The sequence below is a fragment of the Glycine soja genome, chromosome 4, assembly GCF_004193775.1.
Source record: "Glycine soja cultivar W05 chromosome 4, ASM419377v2, whole genome shotgun sequence".
Taxonomy (NCBI): domain Eukaryota; kingdom Viridiplantae; phylum Streptophyta; class Magnoliopsida; order Fabales; family Fabaceae; genus Glycine; species Glycine soja.
This window is the reverse complement of record NC_041005.1, coordinates 2,643,678-2,660,606: the sequence shown is the minus strand read 5'-3', so window position 1 is coordinate 2,660,606 and position 16,929 is coordinate 2,643,678. Positions and strand designations below refer to the sequence as shown.

The window sequence follows — 16,929 nt, the reverse complement described above, 5'->3', positions numbered from 1 at the left end:
CAGCTATGAATTTAATCTGGACAAAGCTGCAATTTCGTACTAGAGCAATTTTAATGCAGTCAATGTTGATTCTTAAAAGTGAACTTGAAAATGTTATTGGAGCAAATAAAAATGGTATTTTGAAAATAAAGTGAATGGAAGACACAAGTAAGAAATTTCTTATTAATTGTTTTTATAATTATAAGATGATTGATAATAGAACTTTCATGAAATAAATATGTGAAATTGAATATATTGTTTATATCTGCAAATAAACACAATATGCATGTATCTTTAATTATTAACAAAGTTTCTCGCTCATGGAAAGGAGTATAAAACATTATGGTGAAGATAATATATCTCTTGAATAATTGGGGCAATCGCCAAGAAGACTATTGTAAATAAGACTATATCAAAGATCTATACGTTCAACAAAAGGTGCATTTAATGGAGGAAGGTAAATTGGGTTTGGATCGTTGTTGATTTGTTGCCTTTGGTGAGAGATGTTCAATTTGTATTGGAGTGTTGCTAGGTGCACCCAGTAAAGTTTATAAATGGCAAAAATGCCCCTAGCTTCTTTCTTCCTTAAAAATGATTTTTTCTTAGAAACGCAACAAACCTTCATTTTTGTTGGCTGTGCTTTTCTTGTTTTCTCTTTTTTGTGCGGCATTGCCTCTTGTTTGTGGGTTCGTTGGGAACGGTTAGGTGCGGTGAAAAAGAAGGTACCGGCATTGAGTGTTGCGGTGGTCGGCGGCGGCAAACGAGGTACGTAGATGGTGGTGTGACTGTCGCGGACGTACGGATCACTTCCGGATCAAGTTGATCCGTAAGTCTCTTACGGATCAACTTGATCTGGTATTTGCTGCTTTTTGTGGACGGTGACAAAGCTCCCTCGATGGTGGACGGCGGCGTTGCTCTTCGCAGAAGCCTCCAAAAATGCACCACAACACCTTCCTCCTAATCACGACAACAATGGCGGCAATCTCCTCAACCAAGAAAAAGAAGAAATCCTCTGAGGTTGACTTGGGCTTTTAACTGCTGCTGATTGAAGAAGAAGAAGAAGAAGAAGAAAAGAATGAAGAACAAGCAGAAAGGTCCGAGGAAGAAGACGTAGAATCGCGGGGCGGGAGAGAGAGAGGCGAGGGTTAAAAAATTACTGAGGGGCATTATGGTCTTTTCACTACAAGTGCTGGGTGCACCAGCAAAACTGGTGGGTGCACCTAGCAGCATTCTTTGTATTGTGTGTGAAGGTTTTGATACTTTTATTTTCTTGATTATTTATTTATTTGCTATTTTAGTTGTTTGGCTAACTAATCAACATGCTTTAAGCACTTGCTTTGTGCACCTGAGATTCCTTCATACTCCTATTTCAATCTTGATGCTAATTCCAAGTACATTTGACTTAGAGATGGCCAATGATCTAATTATAAATTGAGTAATATTCATAATTTTCATAAAATATAAAGAAATCTTGTAAATTCTCTAACAAAATGATTAACAAATGTGTTAAACATCATTAGGGAATGAGACTCAAGTCTATGTTTAATTGATCTGAATGATGAAAACTTGACTCAACTTGAGTAATATCAAGTCTTGAGTCCAATGACAAAACTTGAAAGAATATTATTAGAGTGAATGTAATTACTTAATAATAGATAAATTTCAGACGTTTAAAAGTAATTAGACCAAAAGTAAATAAAATGAGAAGATTGAAAATCTACTTTCAATTTTTAATGGACATTATCATATGTATGTGTTAAAGTGTTTATTACGGAAAAATTCTTATAAAGCCTACTTGTATAAGAGTAAAGTCTGACTACTACTTGTAGTTGAGGACTTGATTCTTAGAGCTCACGTGAAAAGATACTTGATACAAGATCTTATCAAATATATCACTATAGCAATTCGTTTAATGATACCAAAATTATATATGTAAATTAAGCACACATTTCTAATAATTATTTGTTTCAACATTTGTTTACCAAGATAGAAAAAGCCACGCCTAAGGCTCATCCTCATAAACAATATTTCTAATGCGCACAATCAAGGTTATTAAACTCGAGAATTTATGTAAGAGTTTACTTCATATAAAAATAATAACAAAATATCTATAATTAACATACTAATTAAACATTTTAACAATATAATAAAACAAAATAGTAAATCATAATGTTCAGAATATTTAAATAACTAAGTCTAGTAATAATGCGTCACTATTAGATAATAACTTATAGAGGTTATAGTAGTGGTAGATCATTCTCATCGAGAGTTTGATGTTAATAGAGAACAAGGGTTTGATATTATTAAAGATGAGAATTTTGTATTTGAGAATAATACGCTAAATGAAGGTACAATGAATGCTATAAAGACAAAAACCTAAAATAATGACTTATATTTTGGTCTAATTTTTTTAACTTGCCAACTCGTTGACTAGGTAGTAAACTCGAAGGTCTACCGAGTTTACTTAGAGTTTATACCAGAGTCTACTAAAAAAGAGTTTACTCAAGAGTGAACTCATAGAGGACAAGTAAACTTGTAGACTCATAAAAGTTAACGAATTAACTCGAGAATTTGATAATCATGCACACAATAAAGATTTATCTGAAATAATAAATCGCCTATTCCTATTGATTAAATAATGACATGTTTCATCGTCATAAACAATCCTTCTAACAAAATAATGCATATTCTTAACCATGGACTGAGGATACAACACAGGAAATGCCCATCACATAATAGACGTGTCCATTTAAGACTGGCTAAATTTGAAGAGAAGCCAAAAAGTATCAAAGCAGGCAGAAGCTACTTGCAGCAGAATTAGAGAAATTAATGTTTAATTTTTTTCTCTATGAAACATAAAAGTGAAATTTTTTATAAATGTTCTGTAGTTATAAACTTTCATAAGAGGGGACAGAGAAAGCTGATATACACACAGACGGTAGGCTGTATATATATATATATAAACAAAAGTAACACTTGCACAAAATACTGGTGTATACCAGACAAGAAAATTACATAGTTGCGGACCCAACCACTTATATTACATCACAATTACAATGAAATTAGCTACAACTATATGAAGTAACACTTGCACTTCTGATAAGAACAAGATCTATCCCCTTATTGAAAGTCTATGGAGGGCAGCTTCCCACAAGGTTTTTATGTTTTTAATTTTTTAATATCAGCCAGCTTCCAACAAGGAATCAATAGGAGCTTTTACTCAATAATGGTATTATTGGCAAAATTAGAGTGCACCGAGCATATTGAATTGAGTCCATGCCTCCTGCATTGTAAAACATGGACATAGTAATTCGATTTTTGTAAAACAAATGATGATAAGGCATGTTAATAATTTCCTATGTTTAAATAGCTTCCTAAGAATTGACTGCAGTGTGCATACGATCAGTTAAATAATCATTAGCATGAATAAGCCTTCCGCATAACCATCACTAATAATTCAGTATATTTTTGTGTTTTGTAAAAGTGTGCTTGCCTCTTGAATATGGTTAGTTAGTATTTGACGTTAGTGACTTGTTTCCACTAGTTTTGAGCACATATGAAGATATGAAATAAAATCATACTGGGTGAGGACAACATGAACATGATTAACTTTGGAGTTATGTGTATGTGTGCGTCTCATTTTGAGGACATAATACAATTTGATCGTTAGAAATGGAACAAAAAGCATCTTAGTAAGTAGCTGGGAAATTATCATGAGTTGCTTTTATCTCTGCACTGCAAAATAAGCTCATTAACTCGGGTTGCAGGCTAAGGAAGAAGAAGGCTGAAAATAGAACATAAATCTAGATTGTCAGTAGCTAAGCTGGTTTCTTCTGCTTGACTTTAGAAATGAATGCAATAGCGGCAATTTGGTACAAAATAACTTAGAATGATCCAAATCAATTGCATCCAAAATTTGTTAGAACAATTGGTGGGTTTGTTAGTTATAATCTTAGAGAGGAATAAGAGGATGGGAGGACAGGTGTTTAGCTTAAATAGGAGTAGATGGGAGTGGCTATGAGATTTGTTAGCATAGGGTAAAGCAATGGCTTAGTTATAAAATTCTCAGAAGCAATAAAATCAAAATTCAAATACAAAAGCATTGTTTATTGATTATTTTATGGCCTTTGTCAAGGATTTTAAAATCGGAGCAAAAACTAGTAAGAAAACTGGCTAAATCAGTAAAAAAACTGGTAAAATTGGTTCGACCAGTCACCAGTTAGAATGGCTTCACAAAATTCACCACAAATGTCATTGTTCCTGCTTCCAAAAATTCCAAAAACGTCTGCCTGTCTCAAGCTCAAAATTGAAGAACATGATGCAATGGAATGCGTGTGACCAATTTTATGGAATCTAGACATAGATCCTGGAAAGATAAAGAATGTTTGTAATGATAATCAATTACCACAAATATGTTACCTGTAAAATATCAAAAACTTTTTCTGCAATATATTTTTGGTCTGAAGAAGCACCCTTTTGTTGCAACTTGTCTGGATGCAGACAGAGTAAAGCTCTTTGATAAGATCTTTTAACTGCGTTCCCTTCAATTATATCAACAAGAGGCACAGGCTTCCATCCGCACTCCGGCCAAAGTACCTTTATGCATGATGAATGTCATTTTAGTAAGAGCTAGTCATTAGCATGGAACCATGGATGATCAAATACCAATTAAAATTGATGTTTAATATGATTAAACACAGTTTACGGAAACTACAGCAGGAATGTTATCCTAGAGTTGAGAAACTCTCAGAAAATGAACTTTGTCCAAACTGCCTAATGCACACATAATCCCTACTTCGATCATATACTATGAATACATAACTGCTACAGAACTATCCTGCATGTTTAGACTAATTAAGTGCTAAATAAGTAAATAACTATCCTACAAAATTAAATACATAACAATTACCTAACCATTCTTCACAATTAAATATATAGGCATCCTAAATAATTGTCACATGATCAGATTTTGACATCCTACGTCCCCTCTTAGAGTATACCATCCAAATAGGGGGATTATTAGACTTTCTAGTCCCATTAATGGACTTTAAAAGCACTAACCTCTAGTTATGATTTCAAGTCAAAATTAAATGCTTACTCTTATTTCACAAACAAGAAGAAATCAAATTTTCAATCATGTGGGATAAGAATAGCAAGGAGTAAAGGACAAATTTATTTTTTCTTACATATTGTAATGTCGATAGCAGGGAGCGTATGTTTCCTTCCTTCCCTTTAGACCATTGTTTTATCTTGTTGTCAATTGTCTACATTGTACACAGAGATATATACTCAATATCGTTGTTCTTCTATAACCTTGAAACAAACAAATCTAGGTAAGTAACAAATTACTTGGATTTCTTGATTTTTTTGGGTTTGTAAGACCTCACCCTCATCTTGGGCTAATACTTGTATCTGCAAAACCCAATATAGGAGCTTATCAACATAAGGCACAAAAAGGCAAAAAATTAATACTTACGAAAGGAACTTATTTAACTTAGTAATGGAATACCATGAAACTCCCAGGGAAGGACTCGTCTTTATCTCCAATAACGGTAAATGATATATCAGGAATTTCTGCCAACAAAATCAAGTAGTTCCATCACATAATTTAAACATCAATGTTCAGCCAAATCATATCTACAGAGTTTAAAAGTTGATTAAAGATTGGTAACTGTAAATTTTTTTAACGCTGTCAATAAATAAGCAAGTGCCACATTTGTATAATAACTAAGTTTTTTCACTTGCATCGAAAAGATTCTAATAGCTTTTTTAAATAATTGGTACCATAATTATTCATTGATTGTATAAATAGTTTCCCTTGCAGTGTATCCAAATGAAATCCATCCACATCTTGGATGTAGACCATACAGTAAAGAAAACTTTCTCGAGGACCGATTTAACAGATAATTAAGAGAAAAAGAATTAAGGAAATAATAAATGACCACATAAGAATTTTAAATAAAATCTGCTGCATACTGCTTGCCATGTAATTATATTTTCCTATTGTAAGATGTAGGCCACATACATAATCACGGTAAGTGTGCCATATTCTTGTCACCATGCTATGAATAAAGAATAGCATATTCATAATTCGACCACTTCCCTAGTCAATTCTCAACTGAAGGAATATTGGAATATGGATAACTAAGAGGTACCTGGTTCTGATATATCATCTTGATGAAACAAATTATTAGCAGAGATGTTGGTGGTCTCTGTGACGGAGTTATCCTTCTTGGGTTGTTCTGGACCAGCTTCCACCTAGGAGAATTGAAAGAAATCTTAAACACCTTACTGTTGTGAAACTACAATTGTACATGAGATTTATCACTAAAGCACATTCAAACTATGCATGTCCTTTTAACAAAGTGAATTTTCTCTTGTAGTCATCTTCTTAAGCTGTGACAATACTTACTTCATTCTTTGTCCTTAAAGCATCTCTCTTCTTGTATGTAGAACCCTGAGGTTGAGATTTGGAGTCAACTTTGGGTTTATTTACAGCTTCTTGGTTGAAAATTCGAGCAAATTCTTTGACCTTTCCTTTCACTAGGCCTTTCCCCAAATTTTCGCCTAAGCTTACCGAACCCTGGGAAGTGGCTTTGCTACGTCCTACATCTCTCAAGGGAACTGCCTTTTCTTCTTGTTTCATTGGATTCACGGTAACATCAAAAACAGCAGACGACTTTTTTGTGCTTTTCATCATCCTGTTTTCTTCTCTCTCCCTTGTAATCATCTCATCATTATCTGACATATGAAATGAAGGACAGTATCACAGGCTGGTAAGGTAGTAATGTGTGTGTAAACATACATATATATAATGTAGAGAGAGGGAAGGAGAGAGAATGAAATGCTAAAGAGTGAAGATGGCTTCACCTTGTTTCTTATCACTTTCTTTGAACAGAAACTGTAATGGTTTGGGCTCAAGCTTCTTATCACTTGTAGAACGAATACTTGATTCTACTTCTCTAGTGTCACGTGAGATAGAACTAGCAGGAACATCTTTACTAACAGTTTGAGGGCTGGTTGATGTATCTAATTGAGTTTTGGCAGAAACTATTTGTTCTACAATCTGATTGGAATCTTGTTTTCTATTGTATTCTATAGGATTCTGTGTGGTAATTTCACTGACTATCCATTCCTTAGCACCTGAGCATCTCTCAAGTTTAGCCTTATCTTTATTCCTTGAGTTTCTCTCTGTCCTAAGAGGCATCACCATTGGCACCCCTTTACTTGCCCATTTGTATATTGAGAAATGGAACTGGCCATTACTAGCACTAGGCAAAACTTCACTAATAGATATGTCTTGTTTCATAATGCTTCCTTTGTCTGTTTTATCAAATGTGCTCGAGTTTGAAAACTCCTGTGATAAAAGACTTTGTCGGTAAGGTTTTAATCCATTTGAAGCAACAATGCCATCGTTGATGTTGTTGAGGAGGTTCCTACTCCTAGTGGGGGAACCAAATGTTGGAAGGTCCGCTCCATTTGTCAATTTGGCAGGAAGGCTGGTCAGTTGAAAGTGGTAGGAGTAAGCATCAGCGGCAAATTGAAGATGAACAAGAACAAATCATTAATGAATTGCTTGGACATTCGGAGCAACTAAACCATGAATTTCCCACCTTAATATGTCATGTGTAACTAAAAAGTCAATCATAGAGTAAATAATTTAATGTTCCAATCATGTTTGGGTTTGAAATAATCCGATTAGTTCATCAAACAAGTAACATATCAACTTTACCATTGGTGTTAATGTTTATATTTAAACTTTTCAATTGTAATAATATGATTAGTTCATCACACAAGTAACATATTTATCAACTTTCTCATTGGTGTCAATGTTTGTATTTAAACTTTTAATTGTGAGCATTTTATTTCTGACGTGGGTTCTTACTTCCTATGATGTTTCTATCAGACCTAACTCGTGGATGTCCATATATAAATATAAATGCGTATATAAAGTGTCTAGATCAATCTTTATTGATATGATGTTATGTAACATAATATATCTACACACGTGTGTGAGTTAATTTATAGAAAGTTCGGTGGGGTGTAAATTTCTCGTGAAAAGCCTCTCTTACTCTCTTTTTTCCCAGAATGTCTCTTGCTCACTTCTTTCTCATTTCAATTTATAGTATTTTATCTAACTCAGTTTTTTAATTTTATTGATTCGAATAATTCTTTTGAATTTTAATTTTAAATCCCTTCACATTCCCATGAGACTATTGCTTACTTTTGATAAATTTCAATGCTTTTTGTTTTAGAGTTAATTTTCAATGCTAATCTGTTCATCTCTTCTATCATTAAAGAGACTTACGGGTAAACACAAATTTTGTGGGTTATAATAACTGAAATGCCCTGTTTTATTTTATTTTTGAAGCAGTTGAAATGTCCTATTATGCAGTATAGGCGTGAATCAGAACTTGTTATATCTAGATTGATGGAATGAAATGAGAGAAAATAAAATGAAATAGAATATTATGAAATAAAAATTTATTACATTATTTAAATTGTGAAATGTGAATGGCACTGTGGATATTATATTTTTAAAATTAATCAAGTAAAATTACTATAAAAAACTAATTTTGGCTACAAAAAAAATACGATTTTAAATATCACCAATAGTTAAATATGCAAAAGGATAAAAATATTTCTTAGATATTTAGATAAAGATAATTAATCTGATTTAAAATGTACTTTTTTTTTGTATTTGGTACATAACAACATTGAAGATGTACTCTTAAATGATTTTAATCACTAAAATAGTATCATTTTTTGAAAAATATATGAGATATTTTATTGTTCAGCAAAAAATTGGAGTTTCATTACCTTAATCTATATACTTGAAGTAAAGGATTGAAAAAAAGTATTTTGTTAATGTTTTTTATTCATGAGAGAAGTAAAATTTACTTAAATTTTATTTATTACAGAAGTTTAAAGATCATGTTAAAATATTTTATGCTAACGTATGATGTAAAATATGTATTTTAAAATAATCCATAATTATAAATATTTTATTAATTATGATATAATTATTAATACTCTTAAACTTTGCATTAGCATTTTACATCTATTTATAGATAAATTATTTTCTTATTATTATTATTATTATTATTATGTTTTTATCTTATATTTATTATATTTTTATAATAATATTTTGTTTATTAAATTTACAAAAAAATAAAAATAAAAATAGTTTTATTAATTTAATTTAATTTAACTTTACAATAATGCATAGACAATACAAACTAAGATTCTAACTTATTAATACAAATTCGGTTAACAAATTTTTATTAAAAAATAAATGATCATACAATACAAAAATAGTTATAACTTATAAATACATTTATGATATGAACAGACAATTCTAAAAAAGCTTTTCACACAATTGGCTCAATTTATTAATAAAAACTTATTTGATAGTATAATAATGAATTAGTCCATTTAATGTTTAAAAGTTAAATTTTTAATTAACAATCTCAAGAAAGTGATAAAGAGGAAGTATTTAATATTTTCAATAGAACAAAAACTTGATAGGTAAAACCAATATAACTTTTCTTCAGATCCATGATTGATTTAAAATCATGATAAAATATCAGTTAACTTAATTCTATATAAATATTTACATATTTAATTTTCTGTTGAGTATTTAATTTGATATTAAAACAACGTTAAATAGTTTTTACTTTTTAGATCAAATCAACTTATTAGTCTTATGGTATATTTAATATAGAAAATGAGAACGTCGTTGGTTGACAATGAAATATCGAATCAATTTACTAATCCATGCTTTCGTGAAAGTCTCACTTATCAAGAAAGTTTAACTAAGAAAGTTTATCCCTAAGGAAATCATTAGCATCTCAGTTTATTTTATTTAGTTCGTAAGAATCAAATATAAATATTAAAAGATTTATAATTAATTGAGTTAAACATCTTGCTCATCTAAGCTCAGTAAGCATAGAAATAAAGTCAGTTTAGCTCAATTGGCTTTCTTATAGCTATACTAGGAACCCAAGCCTACCTCTTTTGGTTGAAGTTCTTAGCAAAGATTATAAAAATAATATACTAAAGTTTATTATTAACTTTCTTTTAAAATAAAAGATGTAAGCATAAATCAAACCAATTTTATAAAATTAATTTTGTATGCACTCGATTAAACACACACGTGTATATATATATATATATATATATATATATATATATATATTTTTTTTTTCTATTTTCTTTTGCTTTCTGTTTAAACACATATAGCATTACATACGTGTTCGGCTAAATACTAATTTTAGAAAATTAATAATAAGTTATAGAATTGGCGGAACAGATACTAATTTTGATAAAATAGTAAAAAGTATTTTGATATCTGAAAAAGTAGAGTAATTACTATTTAATATATTAAAAGTAAAAAATGAAAGGAGTTTCATGTTTTATTTTACGTTTGTTTTTAAAAATTGAAGCAAAGTGAACCTAATGCTAAGTAGTTAGGTGGGAAAGAAGAAAACCTGAAGGTTGCAGGGAGAGAGCCAAAAACGGGATCAGCCGCAGGAGGCAGAGGGCTGGATACTCGGGACAACGCGAAAGCGTCCCCAACGCGCTTCTTTGGCGTGGAACACACGCTCGCTGATTCCTCCCCTCCGAATATGTCATCGAAGAAGTCGCTGTGATTACGTCTCCGGTTTCCACTATCCTCCCCAAACACCGGTTTCTCACGCTCCGGCGGCCACCTACACCAACCTCTTTCCTCTTCACTAAACTCACCCACACTCTGCCGCACTTCATTCACCGACGACCGCCGCGGCGGCCCCCCAAACACGTCGGTGAAATCAACCTCCAAGTTCGACCCTTGAATTAGAGAATTATTATTGTCATTACTATACCCTAAAAGAATGCTCTCTCGTTGAGAAGAATAAAACCGCTCCATTGAAGAACGATTCACACTTGAAAGCTGGCGGGAAAGGCAACTAACTATATATTGAAGTGGAGTGCAGAGTTATGCGTTTGTGAGATGGAAGGGGAATTTTTTAGAGGAAGTTGGACTTGTAGGGTGGAGGAGGGAAATCTAATAGCAATTCTGAAGCCACAAATTATGAGTGAATGTGGATTGGCTGCGAGAATTTCAAACGAACAAATCAAAAGTGGTGATGGCGATAACCCACGCGCTCCACTCCATGTTTTGGATTGGCCATAATTTTATGTGGTACTAATTAAATACCATGTCTAAACTATGATGACATGTCCCAAGACATTTCTACTTTTGTCTTTTTCTTTGACATTTGCATTTATCAACCCAAACTAAAACATTACAACTAAAAAGTATTCATTCTGACCCCTTTTATTATAAGATTAAATTAGAAGCTTGATTTGATGTTTCTTTTATGAGAACCAATTTATAATATTTATAACAAAAACATTACAACTAAAAATTCTCATTAATTTAAGAATTACTTATGAAAATTAATCAACAATATAAAAATCTCTATGTGAAAATTAAACTCATACTGTGATATTACTTGCCAAATACTACAGGAAGATGCTGACACGTTGTAAATGGTCCACTGCACTGGTCCCCTTCGTATTTGGATAATTGTTCGGTTGCTTCTGGGTTCGTCGTTGAGCAGGAAAATGGGACAATAAGGCATAAGCAATCAAAAAAAGGAAATGGCATCACAATTAACGTTGCAGTTGCAGTTGCAGAGCAGAGGGTTGGTGCCTGATCTGGTACGATTTGGCGCTTTTCTAAAACATGTTTTCGCATTGCCTAGTCTCGCCTTTAAGAAACAAATTTCATGTATAAGAAAAAAGAAAAAAAGAAACAAATTTCAAAACACGGGAAATTTTAAGAATTCGGAACAGCTATCTGAAGTTCTGAACAGAAGGTAACTATTTTTTTTTTCTTTGTTAACAGTATCACATTTTTTTTATTCATAATCACCATACGCTGCAGGAGGACAAAAGGGTACATAGAGAGAGACACGGAAGACATGTTAGGCATCCTCAGACCTGGGTATCAAACTACAATCGAAGTATCATCAAGCTTGTCCCGCTTCATGAATCATGAGCAGCAGTGGAAAGGTGCTTGTTTGATGGTCTTTATGCGCCTAATTGCATGTTACGTCCGTTTAGTTTAGACAGTGTGTAAACACATTAGTGTGGCTATTGTTTGAGGTTGCTCTGGACCGGACCTGATTAAGCAAGCATGGGTTGAACCAAATCCGGAACATATCGTTATTATACAGGTTGTCAAACAATGCATCAATCCGTCCCAATTTTAACATTGGAAGGCAATTTGAACCCTGCACCTCCCCTTTTGAATCTTTCACCTCCTGATTTTTTAATATCCCCAAATTACACTTTTCATATTATACCTTTTCTGATTTTTGTGTTGACTCCCCCATTGATTTCTTTCAACTTCACAACTCCAGAGAGGTTGGCTCGACATGCAGGTGTGTTTTCTCTCATGTTTTTTTTTATTAAACTTTTGTTTCATGGACAATCCTTTCTGTAAGGGGAACAATGACAATCATATTCGAAACAGTTATTCTAAAAGCTTTTATTTTGATTATGGAATGATTGTTATGAAACACAATTTTCGGTTTGGAATAGGGGTGTTTCATAATAGTAAAACAAAGCTTCTGAAATACTTATTCTGAAAATATGTATATTTGTTTCGAAACATGCAATCTAGAATGTTGATAGCATTTTTTGGAACACTCATTTCAGAAACATATTTTATATTATTAGAAAGGCGAATCTGAAACTCAATCTGTTTTCTAAAATGTTCATTCCATAAGCTGGAATAGGAATAAGTGTTCCAAAAATCTATTGAATAGCTCTTCTAGGAAGTAAAAATTACCTTCTATAATGATCACTCCAGAATGAGAGTTCCTAGTAAGAAAACTATTTTTGTCCCCACAATAAAATAAGAAGTATATGATACAAGTTAAGAGGAGCAAGATTTAAATGCTGATAGCAAGATGGAGCAACCGGTGTTATAAAAAGTAAAAACCTGTCATGAACAAGGCAACCCATCTAAACATTTAGCAAAAAGCAAAGGACCACATGCATAGCCCAACCAAATACTCAACAAGTTATTTTCCAATCTTATTACCAAAAATAATTATTAATCTTTAAATGACCGATAACAACAGTCAATGTGTAATTCTCCAGGGAAATAAAACAAGATGCATATTAGGCAGAATGTAATAATAATCATCTAAATTTGGACATCTTAATTAAGGGTATTTTGGGTTCAATAACATTAAATATTGTTTAATTAGTTTAAATTTGATTATATTTTAGTTAATTAGGATGTTTTTTTTCCTTCTTTTTATATTTGAATCTAGAGGAGTATTTTAGATAAACATGTTTGAAAAACTAAAAATCATATTGAAAGTAATCTAAATGAAAATATATTGAAAGATAAAACCAAAGATTGAACAAAAGTTAATTAAAACACGATTAATTCAATCACATAATATACCATTTATTTATTTAAAATTAAAAGTAATATATGTTATTCAACAATATTTCTACAAAAAATCAAATGATTGGTGCTATCATCAATTTAAAAGAATATTAAGTATGATTAATTATGATAGTTGGATAAAGTAATCTTATATTTAAAAACTTCAAATAAAATTATAATAATTTTAATATTTTTATGAATTTAAAAGACTTTAAGTTACCCTCTAAATTTAGATAAACATTAGTTCTTGTCATTTTTTTGTGTACAATAATGGTACTAAAAGTTAAAATCTACTACCTCACTTGGATGCAGGGCGGTTTTGATGTACTGTTTGTGCAACATTTTGATATGCAATGCTTGATCATGTAGGTTTATGTATTAAATTTCAAATGCAAGTGGTCTCGTCCCATTTAGAGTTTTCTATAATTTCTCTAGGGTGTAGGAAAGTTTTGATACCACTAGATCGACCCTGGGTTATTAGTTTTTGTCCTTTGGTATTCAAGTTGAATTTTTTTCCTTTTAATTATTTTTTCTTATTTTTTTATGTTTATTGAATCTGAGAGTAATCATTTAAACAAGAATGATATGGTCGAAATATGATAGTTAACGTTATTAACTGATTAAACGGTTGGATTGTGTGAATTATATTAACGTCGTACACCAATATTAAGTTTATTTGGGTAAAGGTGAACTCTAATTTCTTGAATAAAATTTTGTGTTTGAACTTTGGATGAACAAAAACTTCTCAATACATATAATTCAGAAACAAACCCTCAAATTCTGAAAACATGTATGTTTAAGAAATTTAATTATCTATCCATTGTGTTAAATATTGTTGGTAATAGGTATGATTTATAGATGAATTTTAATTTTTTAGACATGATAATTCTTTTAAAAAAAACATGATAATAATATTTTTTCCTTTTTTATTATTTTAACAATAAACCCAATAATCCAACCTCAATTGATCTGGTTGTGTCAGGTAAAATTGATACCTAAAATTAGAATATCTCGAATGAGCCTAAAACCAATTTTTTATGGGCTTTGTTTCATAGTTTTTTCAAACCCGATCTGATATAATCCAATCCATGGTTTTTTAGTTTTTTGTTTTTCCCATGTTGGTCTAGTATCTTTTTATCTGTTTGGATATAAGCTTCTCTAGAAGCACTTCTAAAAGAAGAAAATAAAAAGAAAAAAATGAAATAAGATTCTCAATTAGTTAAAATGAGTTTTCCATTAATTAATTTGTAGATGTCATTTCATCTTTTAGAGAAGTTATATTGGTAAACTTCTAAAAATTAACTCATGAAGAGCTTATTTTTCTTATGAAAAAGTTCATCTCATTTTTTTTCTTTTTATTTTTTTCTTTTAGAAGTGTTTCTAAAGAAGCTTACCCAAACAGACCTCATATGCATTGCAGCTAGTTGCATATATTAGGATGCTGGAATCCTTGTTGGCTAGCTTTTAGTTCATATGATGTGTTTCGGGCATCATGTAATCCAACAGGGGATGTTTTGTAGGTGGGAAAGGTACTAAGATCTTGTATATGTTTTGCTGAGCACTTCTCGTGCTGTTAATAGTGATCTTTTCTTTGCCGATAAAAAAAAACCCTACTAAGTTAACTCATCTTGCTACCGACACAACATAATGTGGTTCATTTCATATATGACAGCCACAGGTTGATTTAATTGCTTTTGAAAACGGGTTGAAAAAAATTCAACTTATCATAAAATATCAGTACTCTAACAAGTTAACTAATCTTTGGTACCGACCCAGCATAATGTGGTTCATGACATGTTGATTGGATTTTGAAAATGGGTCGAAAAATTTAGCTCATCATATATTTATGACAAATTGGTAAACCAACTTTCTTAAACGATAAAATGAAGAGGAATTAGAAAATATAAAATATGTATTTTTTTTAAGTGAATAAAACGAAAGATGGGAGTATAAATGTGAGTAGAGATTAAAAAAAGGTTACAAATTAATTTTCATACTTAGAATTTTATAATATAAGAATTAGGGGTGGACCTTTAATCGATCAACATAGTGCATGTTTGATTTTATATCCATTATCTATGTTCTTATTTGATTTTCATTTATTTTTACGAAAAAGAATGGGTTACACACGTTATATATATATATATATATATATATATATATATATATTCAAACACACGATTATTTATTTTACTAGAATTCTCCAATTAAGTGGGACAAGTGAGTTGACATATGCTGCTCAACTTGTTAAAAATTCAAATAAATTGACTTGGATAATTAAACTCATACACTTTTAAGAAAGAGATGAGCTAAACTTAACTTTGTTAGTGAGTAAATTTGATTTAAAACCTTTTACATTCATAAACAAAGGACCTCACTAACTATTTATAGTTTAATAGTCTTACATAATGAAGTTTTTTTGTGACTCTTATCAAAATAAGTGTCATAAAAAGTAAATAAAAAAATTAAGGTTATGTTTGTAAAAGTAGAAAAATTAACTGAAAGTAAAATATTTAACTGGTAGTTAAAAGTTGTTACTTGAAAATTGGAAATCATTGAACTATTTTATTGACTTATATATAAGAATTTGCTAAAATAAAATGATCTTACATTTGATGATAAATATATGAACATATTTATATAAATTTTAATTTATAGATGAAAATATATTTATTGGAAATTATAATATTAGTTCTTTTAATTACTTTTTAACTAATATTTTAATTTAAAGTTCAATTATAATTTTTAATTCGATTATTTTTTATTTTTGTGCATTATACTATTAAATTAACCTCATATTATATTAAAATATTCTCAACTAAGTTTAAAATGAAATAAAAATAATATTCACTCAAAACAATCACTAACAAGACCCTTAAAATAAAAAATTTGCATTGTTCATTCGTTTCGAACTTGTCTCATCTTCAAAATTGTCGGAGACAAGTTTGAAAGTTGCATTGCATTATTTAGGTTCGTACAAATGCAGAAGCCGGACCCGCTGCAGAATTGACTACCGCCACCGCCACCCTATCCATTTCCAAGCATTTAATGATGCCAACCATACAAATGCAAATTTGAAAAAGAAATTAAACCTAGCTATTATTCGGTTCAGACTTGTCTTCAAGGTTTTTTTTTCAATATTAATTAAAATATTATAATTTTATTTTTTTAAAACAAATTATTGTGAAATTATATTAAAAGCAACGATGAAGTGTGTTAATAACGATTTTTCATAAAAACGTTATTTTCAATATTTAACCAGTGTATTATTTCTATACTTTTCTTCTAAGCCATGTTTCGATTAAGTAAAAATTAAGCAAGGGAGAATGAAATAATTAATATAATTAGTTTATATTGTTTGAAATTAAAAATATAAAACGTAAATTTATTTATTATGGATTTAAATTCCCTTTATTCTTTTAATTTGTTATGTTGATCACACTTTCGATTATAATATATATAACTAAATATATTTATATTAAATTATTGTTCTTTGA

General features: G+C 30.7%; 1 protein-coding gene and 1 long non-coding RNA gene across 2 annotated transcripts; one reads left to right on the top strand and one right to left on the bottom strand.

Moving 5' to 3' along the window:
- Nucleotides 1-2,900: 2,900 nt before the first annotated feature.
- On the bottom strand, nt 2,901-11,095 carry LOC114408653 (J domain-containing protein required for chloroplast accumulation response 1-like). The gene is made up of 9 exons (XM_028371781.1): nt 10,470-11,095; nt 6,850-7,478; nt 6,392-6,720; nt 6,135-6,237; nt 5,489-5,553; nt 5,329-5,391; nt 5,166-5,243; nt 4,399-4,575; nt 2,901-3,262 (listed from the first exon to the last, which is right to left on the bottom strand). Exons 1-9 carry the CDS (start codon nt 10,886-10,888, stop codon nt 3,224-3,226), a joined length of 1,902 nt encoding a protein of 633 aa, XP_028227582.1. The 5' UTR covers nt 10,889-11,095; the 3' UTR covers nt 2,901-3,223.
- A 418-nt stretch (nt 11,096-11,513) lies between these two features.
- Nucleotides 11,514-12,529, top strand: LOC114408654. The gene is made up of 2 exons (XR_003665923.1): nt 11,514-11,843; nt 11,912-12,529. It is a non-coding gene; the product is annotated as an uncharacterized LOC114408654 (long non-coding RNA).
- The last annotated feature ends 4,400 nt before the right edge of the window (nt 12,530-16,929 follow it).